Source organism: Ruditapes philippinarum, unplaced genomic scaffold (assembly GCF_026571515.1).
Source record: "Ruditapes philippinarum isolate M1 unplaced genomic scaffold, ASM2657151v2 ctg4092_1_1_1_1, whole genome shotgun sequence".
NCBI lineage: Eukaryota > Metazoa > Mollusca > Bivalvia > Venerida > Veneridae > Ruditapes > Ruditapes philippinarum.
The window spans coordinates 27957-44272 of NW_026855099.1; the positions used below are offsets into that span (position 1 = coordinate 27957).

At 34.0% G+C, this 16316-nt stretch overlaps 2 protein-coding genes across 2 annotated transcripts in view; one reads left to right on the top strand and one right to left on the bottom strand.

Annotated features, from left to right (window-relative positions):
* LOC132742105 (kinesin-like protein KIF15) overlaps positions 1-1571 on the bottom strand; it is a gene marked incomplete at its 3' end in the record, with an annotated part of 29403 nt that extends 27832 nt beyond the window's left edge. Inside the window, 2 exon segments of the mRNA XM_060730425.1 lie at positions 796-889; positions 1198-1571. Coding sequence (XP_060586408.1) covers positions 796-802 — 7 coding nt within the window.
* Positions 1572-11724: 10153 nt separating this feature from the next.
* LOC132742111 (transmembrane protein 70 homolog, mitochondrial-like) lies at positions 11725-15920 on the top strand. The gene is made up of 2 exons (XM_060730432.1): positions 11725-11879; positions 14819-15920. The coding sequence occupies exon 2, from the start codon at positions 14850-14852 to the stop codon at positions 15765-15767; it is 918 nt and encodes a 305-aa protein (XP_060586415.1). The 5' UTR covers positions 11725-11879; positions 14819-14849; the 3' UTR covers positions 15768-15920.
* Positions 15921-16316: the final 396 nt, after the last annotated feature.

Sequence of the window (16316 nt, forward strand, 5' to 3'; positions counted from 1 at the left end):
TTTTTTTGAAAAATTTGCAATAGATATTAAAGGAATATTGAATTGATAATTTTCAATAACATCAATTCTTTTCACCTTAAACGGTAAAATAATGAAAGAAAAATAGAAATATCATGTAACTGTGTTATGTTCTTCATTTGGTGTAATTCCCCAGAGCTAAATCGGTAACGTACCGGAAAACGGTGTTTAGCTAGGTTTTCGAAAAGGTCAATTATACATCAATAATCCCAATTTCCAATGTATAATTTACAGTATAGTAATGTGTATAAAAAATATTAATCAGACTTTACTTTTCTGCTATTATTGACAGAATTTCAAGTTCTTGTGTTTCAAGACAAATTTGGCTGGAGCAGAATAAAATGACACCTGATCTGGTAACAGGGCTGTTAGGAGCATTTTTAAACTCGAGAAAGGCCAGTGCAAATTATCTGATTATGGGTGATTTTTTTATTTTGAAAAATTGAATCAAAAAATCTATTTTTTTACAACAGATGTTATGATTCTGGTATAATAAAACATGTTTATACTCATTTCGTAATAACTCAATTTAACCGACTTTGTAAAGGGCTAAAATGTTTGGGACCCAAAACGTCCTGGATAATTTAGGTACGAAACGTCTCGGGCCGAAATGATGCGAAATCGTATATTAGTGGACATTATCTACGACGTAACATCTCAAACAATCATTCCAAGTAAAAAAGTATTATAAATCTAGCCATTACAGTCATTCGTAGCAAAGAGGATTTGTTCAATGATGCTATATTTTCTTATTTATTTAAATTAGCCTAAATTTACCTGTCATTATTTATCCGTTCGGATTTCCCGCTATGATCACCGGAAACTACTAATCGTCGGGCTCCGATCTTCGACGGTCTCCGGACTCAAAAGACTTCAATAATAGGAGAAAGTCGATTAATTAGTAGGTCATTATACAAATTGACTAAAGCACAACTGTAATACGAATCATGCTGAAAAAAATTACAAATTAGATCTACTGCATGCATGCACAGATATATATTCAACTCCGTGATGCATGTATATAATTAACAAAGTAAAAAAGTATCTCTACATATTCAAAGATATGAAGTAATTTGGTGCTTGTGTCTTCTTATTAAATTACTCTATTACATAAATTATGAAATACAAGGCCTTAAACTCTAAAAGGGACTGAGAGGAAAACCTATCACGTCTGCTTACTTCGAAGAACCCGGGAAAAGAGAAAGAAGAAAGCCGAGTATTCCGCATGTAGAAAAGCACGAAAAAATCATGCGTTAGGCACAATACCCCTAAATTATCAGACAAGTATCGAAGTACTTAAAGTATGAAAAATAGACGTCACAAAACCCCCCACTTTATTTTAAAAAGAGCCAACTTACCATTTATAAAATTAAAATATCCTTACTTCAAAAACAGTGTTATCCTCCCCCACAGTAAATGAATACGCCATTTATTTGAAACCCTAGATAGATTATGGCGGTCAGTTTTATCTCTGATCCTGGACTTCAAACCAGTACAAAGAGAACACCCTTCAACGCAAGCCCTGACAACTTGCTAAGCCTGCCAGGCAAGCCATCTCCTTCTTTTTTCCTTCCTCAACTCATCCTCTTCCTTATTGCCTACAAGGCAATCTTCCTAATTGCCTAACAGGCAATCTTCTTCATTGCCTAACAGGCAATCTTCTTTATTGCCTTCAAGGCAATCTTCTCCATTGCTAACAGGCAATCTTCTTTATTGCCTAACAGGCAATCTTCTTTATTGCCTAATAGGTAATCTTCATCTGCGCCTAACAGACAATCTTCATCTTTGCCTAACAGGTAATCTTCTCACTATGCCTATTATCACTTGAAAATCCTCAAAGCATTTTCCGAGGTGACCTTGAGGATGTCTAGCATATCATCCCCTCTAATCCTTGCCACTTCCTCTGCCGCAAAAACAATACTGGCAGGAGTAGAAATCTGTGATCCCCCACATGGAAAATATTGGGAAACTGTCTCGATCAAGAGACGATCACATGGCACCTCCTGGACACCATCACTTTGGGCACCTACATACTTCTTCACAAAATTAGCATAACTAAAGTATGTATTTGGAAAGTGCTTCAGATATCTCTCCACATCTGCTTTAGTTCCCGTAAAGCAATGAAGCTAAAACACAGCTGATGAGGGGATAATGCCTTTGAGGATATATAGTAGATCGACATAGGCATTGCTGCAATCTAGTGGATCCATAGACTGCCCTCTTCAATGCAATACCAGCACATGCCTCTCCTCTAGCATCTGTAAACATTGGCACAGAACATCCTTCTGTTCAGGCCAGGTTGCAGAAGGGGTTTGATAGTCAACACCCACTTCTCCTAAACCTGAGACTTCAGGCACAGTCAATAAGCTAGTTAAACGAGACAAGTTTGTCCCGGTAAGCTGAACTTACTTTGGTTGGGTGAATTCCTACCGTCACATAACAACCCTGTGCCCTCAATGCTTCAATATCCTCTGTAGAGGGGTAGCTCACCGGATCCACGAAATTTGCCACACCACAGCAACTCTGATCACTTCCTTCCTCAGCTAACAGCTGCAAGTGTTTAGGCTGTGCCATTTTGATCAATTCCCCAACATTAAGAGAATTGACCCCTAAACGTCTAGCCAAACGGTCTACATGAAAATGTGCATCAACACATTTCACCACCGTTTGCTTCTCCACCTCTCTCATACCTTCCAGGTAAACACAGACCTTGAGATTTTCAAATCCGCTATCAGCGGGCTCCTCTGCTTCTATAGCATCGACAACCACAAGATCCTCTACCACCTTTTCTTTTTGTACCTCTTCTTGGTGATGACACAGCCTGTTTACCATTGTCCTGGAGTCATCAAAGATTCTTATAAATCTATCATATAACTCCGAAGACAACAGTCTCATGACCTCCATAAAAATATGGTCATGAAACACCAGCGCAACAGAGGATAGGGGGTAGAGACATTACTTTCTTGGATGTTGACGATTTACATTCATCTCGAAATTGCACACCATCGAGTAAACATATTCGTCAATCTGCCTAAAACGGTGGTTAAACCCCACTCTTTTCATGTTCAAATAACCTGACAGGTCATTAAATGAACAACTTCGGCCTACAAGAGTGTCAGTTAGAAACCGGACTGCTCTCCTTCTTCTCCGCAGCTGAAAATCTCTTTCAGAGCCCACCGCTAGGCCTGGAGACAAATGCCTCTCTCTGATATGCAGTTCTGGGTAAGCATACTTATGCTTACACCAATCCAAGGGACATTGTTTCCTAGCCCTTATAGCATTCCTCTCTTCCCTATCTCGTCTGCTGCTACTAGAAGCAACTACTTTACCGCTAGCAGCGGTCTCTTTGCTTCTCACTCCTCCCTCTACTACTATGCCGCTAACAGCGGACCCTTCTCCCTTAACATCCCCTCCGCTAGATGCGGAAACTACAACCTCAACTATGCCGCTAACAGCGGCCCCTTCCCCTCTAATATATTTTCCGCTAGGAGCAGAAAATCCACCCTCGACTACTAATCCGCTAACAGCAGATTCTTCCAACTCCTTTGTGCCGCTATCAGCGGACTTATCACCCTCAAAATACTCAAGACTGACATCTGACATATTGTCGTCAAAGTCTAAGTCTTCAGCTCCAAATTTCAAGAGTAATTCTTCTGTTGTATCTTCCTACAAAAAATAAAAGTAAAAATAATAAACTTTAATGCCTTTCCACCTTACATTTGTCACATTTATATTTATTTATTTCAAGTGCCTCTGATGGAGAATTATTCACACATGACCCATGGTACCATTCCATACAGTAGTCGCACATTATCATGAACCTCCCCTCCCAAGGGCGTTTGCAGCTGCAATATACCTCATCGTCATCATCCACTACTTCATTACCCATCGGTGACTCCTTAAGTTTCTTAACCCAAGTTGGAAATTCTCTATCGCGACATGGTTTCAATCGATCATGATTCATTGTCAAAATGGATGTTTTCAATTTCACCCGATAAATATAAGGTGATAACTTTTTTATTATCACACCTGGTCCTTTCCACGGAGAGGATAATTTCCTACATTTTCCTTTAATACTTGCAGTATCCAAAACCAGTACTACATCACCTTCTTCATATTCTCTTGTCAGTACCTTCAAATCATAATTTCTTTTCATTCGCTTTAATGAACATTTCAAGTTAGCCCTTGCTACGTTGTGAGCTCTTTCAATTTCTTGAGTTAATTTTGCAACATAATTATCTGGACTGATATCTGTATTATGTTTCACTACAGGAAACATCGCACAGCATCCATGAGCGTTCGGTTAAATCGTTCACATTGGCCATTCGAAGCTGGCCGATAAGGTGTTGTTCTAGTTTTATGAATTTCTAAAGCTCTACATAACTCACATGGTAATTCTTTTAATTTCACTCCAACACGCTAAAATGCATCTGCATTTCCATGTTTACTGCCCGGGCGATGACGTAATATCATATTATATTGTGACAATTCCTCCATCCATCTAGCTTATTGACCCTGGGGCTCCTTGAAATTCATAAGCCAGGTTAAACTTGAATGGTCAGTTCTCAAAACAAAGCGTCTACCTAACAGATAGTACCTGTATTGTCGTGTGAACCGTACCACGGCCAAAAGCTTTCTTCTTGTCTCGCAATAATTTTGTTGTTCCGGAGTCAAAATGTAACTCCCATAGGCCACAACTTTTTCCTCTCCCTTCTGTATTTGTAGTAATTCCGCAGCTACAGCTATATTTTAAGCGTCTGTATCCAATACAAACTCATCATGATTGTTCGGTAATGCTAGGACTGGTTGACTTATTAAAGTTTTCTTTAAGACATCAAAAGCATTTTGTTGTTCTTCCTCCCATTTAAATTTGTCTTTCCCAACAATTCTATATAATGGTTCACTCAATTCGGCAAAATTTTTCACAAACATCCTGTGATAATTTACCAACCCCATAAATCTTTGAACATCTTTCGAACATTGTGGAGTTTCCCAATTTTGAAATACCTTAATGTCTTTTTCCGCCATTGAAAGTCTATCATTACTTGCAATGCGCCCAAGAAATTCGACTTCAGCTGAAAAAATATGCCTTTCTTAGGTTTTAGTTTCAGTCCATATTTTCTAAAGCGCTGTAATGCTTCTTCAAGATTTTGAAGATGATCATCAAAGGTCTTACCAAGAACTAAAATGTCATCAAGGAAAGCAAGGACTGTTTTCCAATTCAAACCTCGTAACATGAGATTCACAACGCGCGAAAAAGTTGCAGGCGCATTACATAACCCGAATCCCATACGGACATGTTCAAAAAGGCCATATTTTGTAACAAAAGCAGTTTTGTGCCTATCTTTTTCTTTCATCTTTATCTGCCAATATGCAGAATTTGCGTCCAACTTGGAAAACCAATAGTTTTCTGCAAGAGTGTCCAAACAGTTAATTGATATCTACTGCATGTACATGTACCTAAAGTTCTGATTAGTAGTTTTCACTATAAGATTAACTAGTCAGCATTAACACGATAAATTTGCTGACTATATGTAATAAGAAGAAACAATACAGCAGGGCTAAAATCACTTTAGCTATTTCTATTATATTTTAATTGATCTGTGGTGGCTATATCGGTTAGATTAGATGTAGAATCTGTTATAATTATGTCAAAACCAAAAAACAATCTCAAATGATAATATCGTTTATTAGAGCTAGCAGACTGTCACACGTTAACAATAAGAAGTCAATTACACAAATTGCATGAAACTTTCAGGAAATTATCTTTAGACCATGTAGATTTCAAAACTGAAGTGGGCCCAAAAATATCTCTGCTCATTCAAGATGGCCGCCATTTTCAAGATGGCCGCCATATAAATTTGATGTACATAATAGCTCATTCATTCCAATTTTTTGTACAGACCTGAAACTTACACCAAAGCATGCATATAGTTTCCCCTTTTCAAAAATTTAAATCTTTAAGCAATTTCTCTTGCATTTTTCTTCAGAATCCAAGATGGCGTCCAATATGGCTGCCAATTTTAATGAAAACTGATTTATCTCTTTTGCAGTATAATTTTTTGCACACGGTATGCGTATTTCCATATAAAATTGTGAAATATATTAGAAAAAAATCAAATTTTAGGTTAACCACATTGTTAGTCATGTTTTTAGTTTTTTTGTACAAAAAAAATCTTTAAAAAAAATCAAAGAAAAAGTGCCATTTTTTTCATTTTTCTCTAACATGGTTTTCTAGGTCTATGTAAAAAATTACAAAAGTTACATAGTTTCTTAAAGTGTATTTGATATTCAATCAACACTATGTTTTATTGTATAATTGTAAAAAAAAACAAACAAAAATGTGAAGGTTTTATACTTATTAAAAGTGGGTGGGGTAAATTTATCAGACAATTGTAGTACAAAATAACGTTTTTTAAGAATTCTTATGCAAATATTCACTGTAAAAGTATTTTATTGTATTAAGGTATTTTTGTTTTCCTTCAGGTCTAGAGGGTGTACTAAAATATCAATAAATGCAGATACAATCATATGTATACATTCAGTTATTAAATGTGTTTGCATGATATAAGTTGTTTCAATATTCTTAATACAATTTGATAATTGTACAGAAAGAATATTCATCAACGAACCATATGTTAGATAAAATCATGCCTGGACCTTAGTGAAATGTTGTCTATTTATGAATACAATTATTTCCTGCACAATTTAGTCTTGCTAAAAGCTTGTAACAGAATGATTCAAAGTCATATTTACTTGCACATCATTGTAACCAAGTATAATTGAATTAGTACCGTCCATTTCTAATAACTTATGTAGACATGATATTTTCAAAAGAAACAAATACGACTGATACATCATACTATCTAATGACTAGGTGTGCTAAAATAGGTATCAATAAAACCGCTTGACCCACATAACAAACATAGCTTATACTTTGGAATATAAACTAAATGTATTCCTACTTTATTTTTCCCATTAAACAAGAGCATTGTTGACCCTAGATCACGCGCCTAAGACCCACTGCTGGAAAAGGTATATAATTCTTTTATACTAAAGAATGCTAAAATCATATAAGGAGTATCTTTTTTCACCAGTCATGATTTATAAACTATTTGAAAAGAATCATGTCCAATAACTAGGCTCTCAGAACTACAAAAAGACTCATATAACTATATTCCAATAAAAGTCCATGTAAACTAAGTGATTTTGACCCTATGCCAATAGTTTATAATCTTTATATAGCATCACAATGTTATGATATATTTTCTCTTCTCTGTGCACATAGTTTCGGAAAAGAATTTTAATATATGAGTCAATGTAAACTAAGTGACAGAGAAAGCCATTTTGGACTACAGGAACATGATTTAAAGGCCCGCACGAGGAACACAGTTTTTAAAGACTTGTGAAGGGAATCGCATTGAAGTTGTTTTGTTGTTGTTAAAAAAAATCAACAAACAAACAAACTGTAATGCCTAGAGCTTAGATAGTCAAAATATTACCTTGCCAAGTAAAGAACACCTCTTTAAAAGTTACATAAAACAATTTTGGATCATAAAGTGTACATGCAATAGAAAAAATCTTCTCAAAAATCAAAATGCATAGAGCACAGGTACTAAGCTGGTATGTAACACCACCTTGGGTCTTTATTAACACATTTAATGAATAAAGCTCATAGAGCCACCTGGGTTCACTTGTATAGGAAAACACATTAAAAACATCTAGTGTTAAACTAAATTGACTTGAAATAAGATATTTGGGATGTAGACTGATATAACATGCATAAATTTGTATGATGCTACTGCAGTCTAAAATGGTTTTGCAATGTGTATAATATGATATCAAATATATTGAAACAAGAATTATCATGCAACCAAATTTAATAACTGAAGGTATACACATGTTTGAATGTGCATTTCTTGCTCACCCACCAAATGGCCCGAAGGAAAACAAAATACTTTCATCCAATAAAAAGTACTTTTTTAAGTTGGAACATTTGCATAAGAATTTATAGAAAAGTAAAAAAGACAAAGAAATAGAATGAACTCAGCTATGTAGATTTTCTGTTGTTTTTTCTTTTACAAATTATCATATAAAATTACCCCACCCACTTTCACAAAATATAAAACCTACAGATTTAATGCTTTTCTTACATTTTTTACAATAAACACATGATATTAATAGAATGTCAAATACAGTTTAAGACATAAAGTAACTTTTTTAACTTTGTAAATTACTTTAGAAATTCAAATTTGAAAAATATGAAAAAATTGGAATTTTTTCTTGATCTTTTTTAAAGATATTTTTAGACAAAACTTAAAATGTTTACTTTTATTGAGATTAACATATAATTTGATTATCTCTGATATGTTTAAACACCTTTTTTATCATAATAAACATAATTTGTGCACCAAAATTATACTATAAAAATGGTATAACAGTTTTTCACAAAATCGACGGCCATATTGGACGCCATCTTGGATTTGGAAGAAGTATGAAAGAGAAATTTTGTGAGATTTAAATTTTTGAAAAGGAGAAACTATATGCATGATTTTGGTGTTAGTTAAAGGTCTGTACAAAAAATTGGAATGAATGAGCTAGAATGTATGTCAAATTTATATGGCGGCCATTTTGAAAATGGCGGCCATCTTGAATGAGCAGAGATATTTTTGGGCCCACTTCACTTTTGAAATCTACATGGTCTAAAGATGATTTCCTGAAAGTTTCATGCTTGTATCACAATTTGCACTATTTTCTCAATTTCCCGCCCCACTATTATGAATAAAACAGAATGAATAGGAACAAAACCGCTTTAAACAAATGTTTTGGAATATATGTAAGCGGAAATAACTATAAAATGAAACAAATACACATAAAAGCATGCAATACAGTACTTAACAAGCTAAACAAGAAAAAGCACACAAAAACAAAGGTGGGAGGGAGTGGCATTTGATAAAACAACCGTCTGTGTACGTGTCTTGACAAAAACTGTAATCAAAAGGCGCCAAAACCGAACCTAAATACAGTTTGGCGTAGTAATACAAAAGTGATCTTTAACCTAACTGATGAAACAACCAATCAAAAAGGTTGTTTATCCGAAATACAAAGAATGGAATGGAGTAGTAATACAAAGTGACATCTGACCTAAGTGGAAAAAAAACAACGAGAAACGTGTTCCATCCATAATTAAAAGATTTTATTGTAAACAAAATGCTTCAAATTAATTAATTACATTATAAAACAAATAAGACATCTAAAACATCAATTACTCCTGTAGATGGCCTTCATTAAAATTTTGTTTATTTTGCATTTTGCAATAATAACAAAACTTAAGTTCATCCTTATGTTTCCTGTGCAAATTTTTTTTATTTGTATTAAAAATTTGTACCACTGTTTAAAGAATTTCATGTTTACAGCTAATGTTATAACATTTATGCCAATAAAAATTGCTGTTGAAATTATTCGAAGTCCACTTCTGATTTATGTGGAAAAATTGGCAGTTATTTTCAGAGAATATGTTTTACTCAATGAACTTTAAAAGAACATATATACAAATACTGGTACAGAATTGAGAAAAATAGGTTCTATCATTCTTCTTCCTAATTAATATTTTTTTCTCTCATTAAAAAATAAAATATCAATAATGAAACACCTGCAAATATGATAAATATTTACATGGCACCTACCTTAAGCAGAGATCCTTGACAAAATCGTATATTGATACGGTTTTTATGTATTAAAGATTAACAAATTGTTTTCATCGAGTTATGAATGTTTATAGCATTGTTAATTTCACAATTATGAATTAATACCCTAACATGACACATGGACTCAAAGTGATTGACACAAAAGTAGTTAACATGCAGACTTTCTAATTGCATCTTTCTATTAAATTTATTTATCTATCTATCTCTGGATACTGCCAATTCCTCTTACGAGTGTTAAAGGCAGGAATTTAGTGCACGTCGGATTGTTAGTAAAAGGTGAAAAGAAAAGCTAAAAAAGAAAACTCCAAAGATTGACATGATTGAAAGGTGAGACAAAAAATGTATTCTAGGCATTGTTAAAATGTTAATAGTGAAACAAGATGATAAGAGATAAAATAGTTTAAAAACACTGGGAGTAAGACTAGTACTGCAAACCCACCACTGCCTGTTTGAACTGACTCAAGTTGGGCAGGGTGGCAATGTTACTAGGAAGTTTATTCCATAGTATAATGCTATGAGGGAAGAAAAAGTACTTATGGTAGTCGGAGGATACCTGTAATTTGCGTAGGGATAAGGGGTACATATGTCTGGTTAATCTATGTGGGGTTTGAACATATGTTGGGAGATTAATTGCAACTAGGTTATATTATATCTTATAAAACATTATCAGTCTACAGTCCAATCTGCGATGTTCAAGGGATCGCCAGCCCAGTTCTTCCTGCATGGCTGTGACACTAGAGTGAGGGGATTAATCCCTTTTAACCCATCTTATTGCACGTCTCTGGATCATCTCAACTTTGTCAATATTGGTTTTATTGTAAGGAGACCAAATAGTTGAGGCATATTCAACCTGTGGCCGGCTCAGGGACTTGTATGCTAGTTCTTTCACTTTCTCATTTTTAGTAACAACATTTCTTTTAATAAAGCCAAGGGATCTGTTTGTATTGGAAGTTATTCGAGTTATATGTGTCAGCAGATAGATCTAGTCCGAGATATTTAGTATTTGTAACATACTCTATATAGGACTTGGCCATGGAGCATATACTTGTGTTTAATTATGATTGTATTTTTGGTGTTATGGATGACTTGGCATTTTGAAGGGTTAAACTCCATGTCCCACTGCTTCTCCCACAGAACCATATTGTCAAGATCATGTTGGAGATTTGGGGGGTCTGAGGAGGAATCGATGGTTATGTATACAGCAGTGTCGTCTGCAAATAATCTGACTTGGGATTTAAGGTCAGAAGATGGTAGCTTGTTGATATATAGAAGGAAACAAAGGGGCCCTAGGACAGAGCCTTGGGGCACTCCAGAGGTAACTGGAACTTCAGATGAGCAGTCACTATCCACAACTACTGTCTGTCTACGGCCAATAAGGAAGGACTGTATCCAGTTTAGAATTTGAGGACAAACACCATGTTCTTGAAGGGTATCTAAGAGTTTAAGATGGTTTACTTTACCGAAAGCTTTGGAGAAGTCAAGAATTATGAGATCTGTTTGTTTGCCATTTGAAAGATTGTTCACAAGGTAATCAGTAAGTTCATTGAGTTGTGTCACACATGATCGTCTTTCTCTGATCCATGCTGAAGATCAAAGAGTATATTGTGGGTGGTAAAGTGAGACGATAGTTGAGAGGCAACTATGTGTTCAAGTGTTTTATGTGTTCAAGTGTTTTACAGAGGATGCATGTAAGGGAAATTGGGCAATAGTTTGCTGGATCACTTGTATCACCTTTTTTGTAGACAGGGCATACGTTTGCACGGGTCCAGTCATTGGGAATATTACCGGTGATCAGGGATTTTTGGAAAAGAACTGCAACGATGTCAACAATCTCTATCTGTATTCATGTTACGATCAATTTGTAATATCAACTCAACATAATTGTTTATCTGTATTCATGTTACGATCAATTATCTATAACTCTTTACTGCTACAAATTTCAATACTGAAATTAATTCAAATTAATTCAATATCCAATTCGTGTCGTACAAAGTCCCGGAGTCCGGCATTTCTATTGTCGATATTTAGTGGCATAATACCACAGCGACACATTCGGAACATCTCAGTCCTTATCTGGCAGCGACAACAACAACAACAAGTTTAGACAGTAGATCATCAAAGATCATCAAAAGACAATTAGTCTCACTGTCAGAAGTATGATTCCTTGTGGAGTTGTTATTAATTGATATAAGAGTTTGAACTGAACTGCTTCAATGTTCATGTAAATTTATTTCATAGAAAAATCGTAGGATAAAGAAAAGTTATTTTTTTAAGTCAAGAAGGTCACAATAATTTCACAGACACTTGGGGTTTGGAGCTCAAAACGCCTTTAAAATCCAAATAAAATGCATATTTGTCAATCCCAGCACATGTACTGATCATATATATCAAAAAAACTTAATATAAGCCGTTTTGAAAAAAAATCATATTTCAACATCTATAATAATACACAAGATAAAAATGTGTCCCGGAAAAAATCCGCACCCCTACCGTCATAATCACCATGTATTTTATTCCATTTCCAATATTTTCACATAATCCTTTGGTCCATCGCCACAGAAGATATAATTCTTCACGATGATGGTCAATTTTAAACTTCAACGGTAATATAAAGGTTTACAGACACTTCACCCCCCAGACACTTCACCCTAGGCCTTTTTTTGCAGACACTTCACCCCTCAGACAGTTCACCCCTCATTTTAAGAAATTTGATTGAGACACTTCACCCCTCATTTTTTTATTTTATGTTTAACAATTATTCATGTAGTAAATGTTAAAAACATTCAATAGTGATTGAGTATGTTTATTGTTTTAACATATTTTATTATTATTTTATCATGTAACTGATAAAAGACAATAGATATAGTTGTTTTTGCCATACAAAAAAGGCTCATATTACAAAGTTAATAGTATAATGTAATTTTTTTTTTAATTTTTATATATTTTATACTATTTTCAATTAAAGTAAAAGTGATATAACTAATTGAATAATCTTTCTAGTGAAGTGTGTGAACCTTTGTGGGAAGTTTCCTATACAAAATAGTAATAACAATACAAACTCATACAAAGACTTTCAAGTAATTTTAAGTATAAATCAATGTCTAGTATTTAATTTTGAGTTGATTTAATTCTTGAAGTTTTGGTACTTAAGTTTGTTTTCAGTTTGATCCTAAATACCATATAATAATTAAGTTACGTTCATTTGGTGACGAATTCTGCTTTAACCTTGTGCTTAATTTACATAACTGGTGCTATTTATTTGTTTAATAAATGCTATTATGAATTATTTTGAATTAAATACAGGATAATTGTGTCTGATAATGATGACAAATAATTTATGTTTACTATATTTTATAAAGCAACCGATTCATTTATATTCATTTTATTAATTTATTTATTTATCTATTTATTTATTCAATATTATAAATAAATTTAATTTTCATACAATTATACCATTTTAATTCAATTATCTAATCAGTTATGAGATGACTGTTGAATAAACAACCAATCAACATGTTGAATAAACAAGGTGACATGCAATAAACACTTAATGGATGAAAGTGCTTTGTACATGTATTTCATTTAGCAATACAACCATTTAACCAAAATCAGCTTTAAACTTAGTAAAAATAAAGGTATTAAGCAAAATTTTTAATCAAATAATACTAAAAGTAATTAATATAAACATATATCAGCATTTTGTTGTTGACTAATTTGTTTTATATACTTTATAGAAAAAAATTGGATGAGGGGTGAAGTGTCTTACTGATTTTGGGGGGTGAAGTGTCTTAAGGGGTGAAGTGTCTTCAAAATTTGAGGGGTGAAGTGTCTGGGGGGTGAAGTGTCTTGCTACCAATATAAACAACGCACCAGCCGAAATAAACATCAATATTATCGCCGTTTTTTTTCAACTACAAAATCTTTCGATAAATTCAATGGACCAGACGGCTATGAACGAAGCTATCTGATTATGTGGCCCCAGCTTTGCCGTGTGCAAAATGCGCAGCGCTTTTAAGTTTGGGAACCACATAATCGGATAGCTTCGTTCATAGCCGTCTGGTCCATTGAATTTATCGAAAGATTTTGTAGTTGGAAAAAAACGGCGATAATATTGATGTTTATTTCGGCTGTTGCGTTGTTTATATTACCGTTGAAGTTTAAAATTGACCATCATCGTGAAGAATTATATCTTCTGTGTCGATGGACCAAAGGATTATGTGAAAATATTGGAAATGGAATAAAATACATGGTGATTATGACGGTAGGGGTGTGGATTTTTTCCGGCGAACATTTTTATCTTGTGTATTATTATAGTTGTTGAAATATGATTTTTTTTCAAAACGGCATATATTAAGATTTTTTGATATATATGATCAGTACATGTCCTGGGATTGACAAATATGCATTTTATTTGGATTTTAAAGGCGTTTTGAGCTCCAAACCCCAAGTGTCTGTGAATAATTTTTGTATCTAACTGTAAAGACTAGATTGATTCTTATTAGATATACTGAATTTTATTATTAAAGTTTATGCCACAATTTATATTATTAATGAATAAGGTTTTAAAAGTTCATAATGTGTGTAGTTGTCTTGGCACTAAAACTAACTTGAGCACCAAAATCCTCAATCATCAATGAATTCAGTGACGAGTCTTATCTTATAACAAGCTGATGAAAAACACTTCACTGTAAGTGTATGTTATTTTAAGTGTAGATACTGTAGCAGTGACAGGGTGTCATGTGGTCAATCGAATTAAAACCAGCTCTTAGTAAGCCCCACTCTAAATGTAACAAATAAGTAGATCAGATTGCAATGATTTTGTCACAGGGTGATAAAAATGGGAACAAGACACTTTACCCCCCTGCCACAGAATTGAGAAAAACATAAAAAGGAGCAGTTTGACTGAGACTCAAACCCTCAAATTATCTGGCTGCTTACACATTCTTTAACTTAATTTGAACAGTTCTAGACATTGATTGCACAACTATATGTTCTACAGATAATAACAGTATTTGCATCACAAAATTTCATATTTAGTAAATATGTAAATTTGTGATGCAAATACTGTTATTATTTACTCTTATATTTTTCAGTGATGACGCTGTGACCGTTGATTGTTGAACAATGGCAGCATTAGCAAGACTGGGTCACCATGTGAAGTCGAGACTTCCAGTTCAAGTTGTCAGGGGAGGCTTAATAAATACAAGAATAAGAATAAACAGCTGTGCTAGCTTGCATTTCTCACCAACATCAAACTACCATCACCTCCAGTCACATGACAGTTTCTCAAAGTCTCAACAGACTAAGAATGTTGACTCAAGAGCTTTACAGACAGAGGGATCTAATAACAAAGATGAAGAAAGTGGAATGCCATTGATGCATCCAACACGAGGGGTGTTGGTTTACACCGGTAAATTGACAACATACGTGAAAGGGTTGAAAATGTTTTCTCTAAGTACAAGTTTCCTAGCTCTTCTGGCACAGCCGATGGTTTTATCTGCCGCTAAAGATGATCTCCTCTTTAAAGCTGGTTTAATGGGAAGTATAAGTGCAGCTTTATTCAGTACACCAGTCCTTTTACACTTTGTTACCAAAAAATATGTGACTGATATCTACTTTAATGAAGAAAACAAAATGTTCACAGTGGCCTATAAAAGCTTCTTCTTACGTAGAAAGGAAATGCAGTTTAATGCTGAAGATGTGGTCGTTCCTTTCACTCCACGCATGTTTGTTACCCATATCATCAAAGGCAAATCTTTCTTTATAGTTATGGAGGAATTCCGGGATAAAGAAATATACAAACACATGGTGGGTTACGATAAACCAATGGATTATGGAATGGACGATCAAAATAAACAAACTACACCTGTGAGGAAGAAGAATAAAAAGTTTGGACTGTTTAATGAAGAAGATGAGAAGTCAAAACAGGTAGTGGATAAGGAACCTAGGCGCGAATTTATGTCTAAACAGTTGATGTTAGACGATGATGATGATGTGGTGCAACATACAGACAAACAAAAACAATCCAATAAAATGCGGTAAATTATATTGGTAAAATTGTTGGTCACAGGACAAATATCATTATCACTGTGACAAGATACAGTTTATATGGATTGTTTTAAGTGATTAATATCATTAATCTTTGATTTGTTTCTTGGAAGGTAGTTGATAAAGTGATACAGTATTTATATTGAACCTTTGTTTTTATAATTATTAATTCATGGCCTGGTTTCACAAATGTTAAGAAATCAAGACCAGAAAAAATTCAATTATGTATATCATAAATTTTCCTCTATATTTAGTTCTCATAAGTTTATATAAAATGTATATACTTAATAATGGACGTTTAACCGTAGTGTTGACATAGTTCAAATCCTGACTTTGTCATCCAAAATGTTATGTAAACATACATGAACAACATGCAGTAGCTTCCTTTCTTGACATTGTATTAGAATTACATGTATAATGAAAGGTCACTTTCAAAGATCCATAACTCTCACTCTGGCAAAGATTTTGAATGGAATAAAGTGTTTTGTGAATTTTTGTGGATGAAATTAAAATATTCTTTGACTTCTATCCAAATTCTCATAA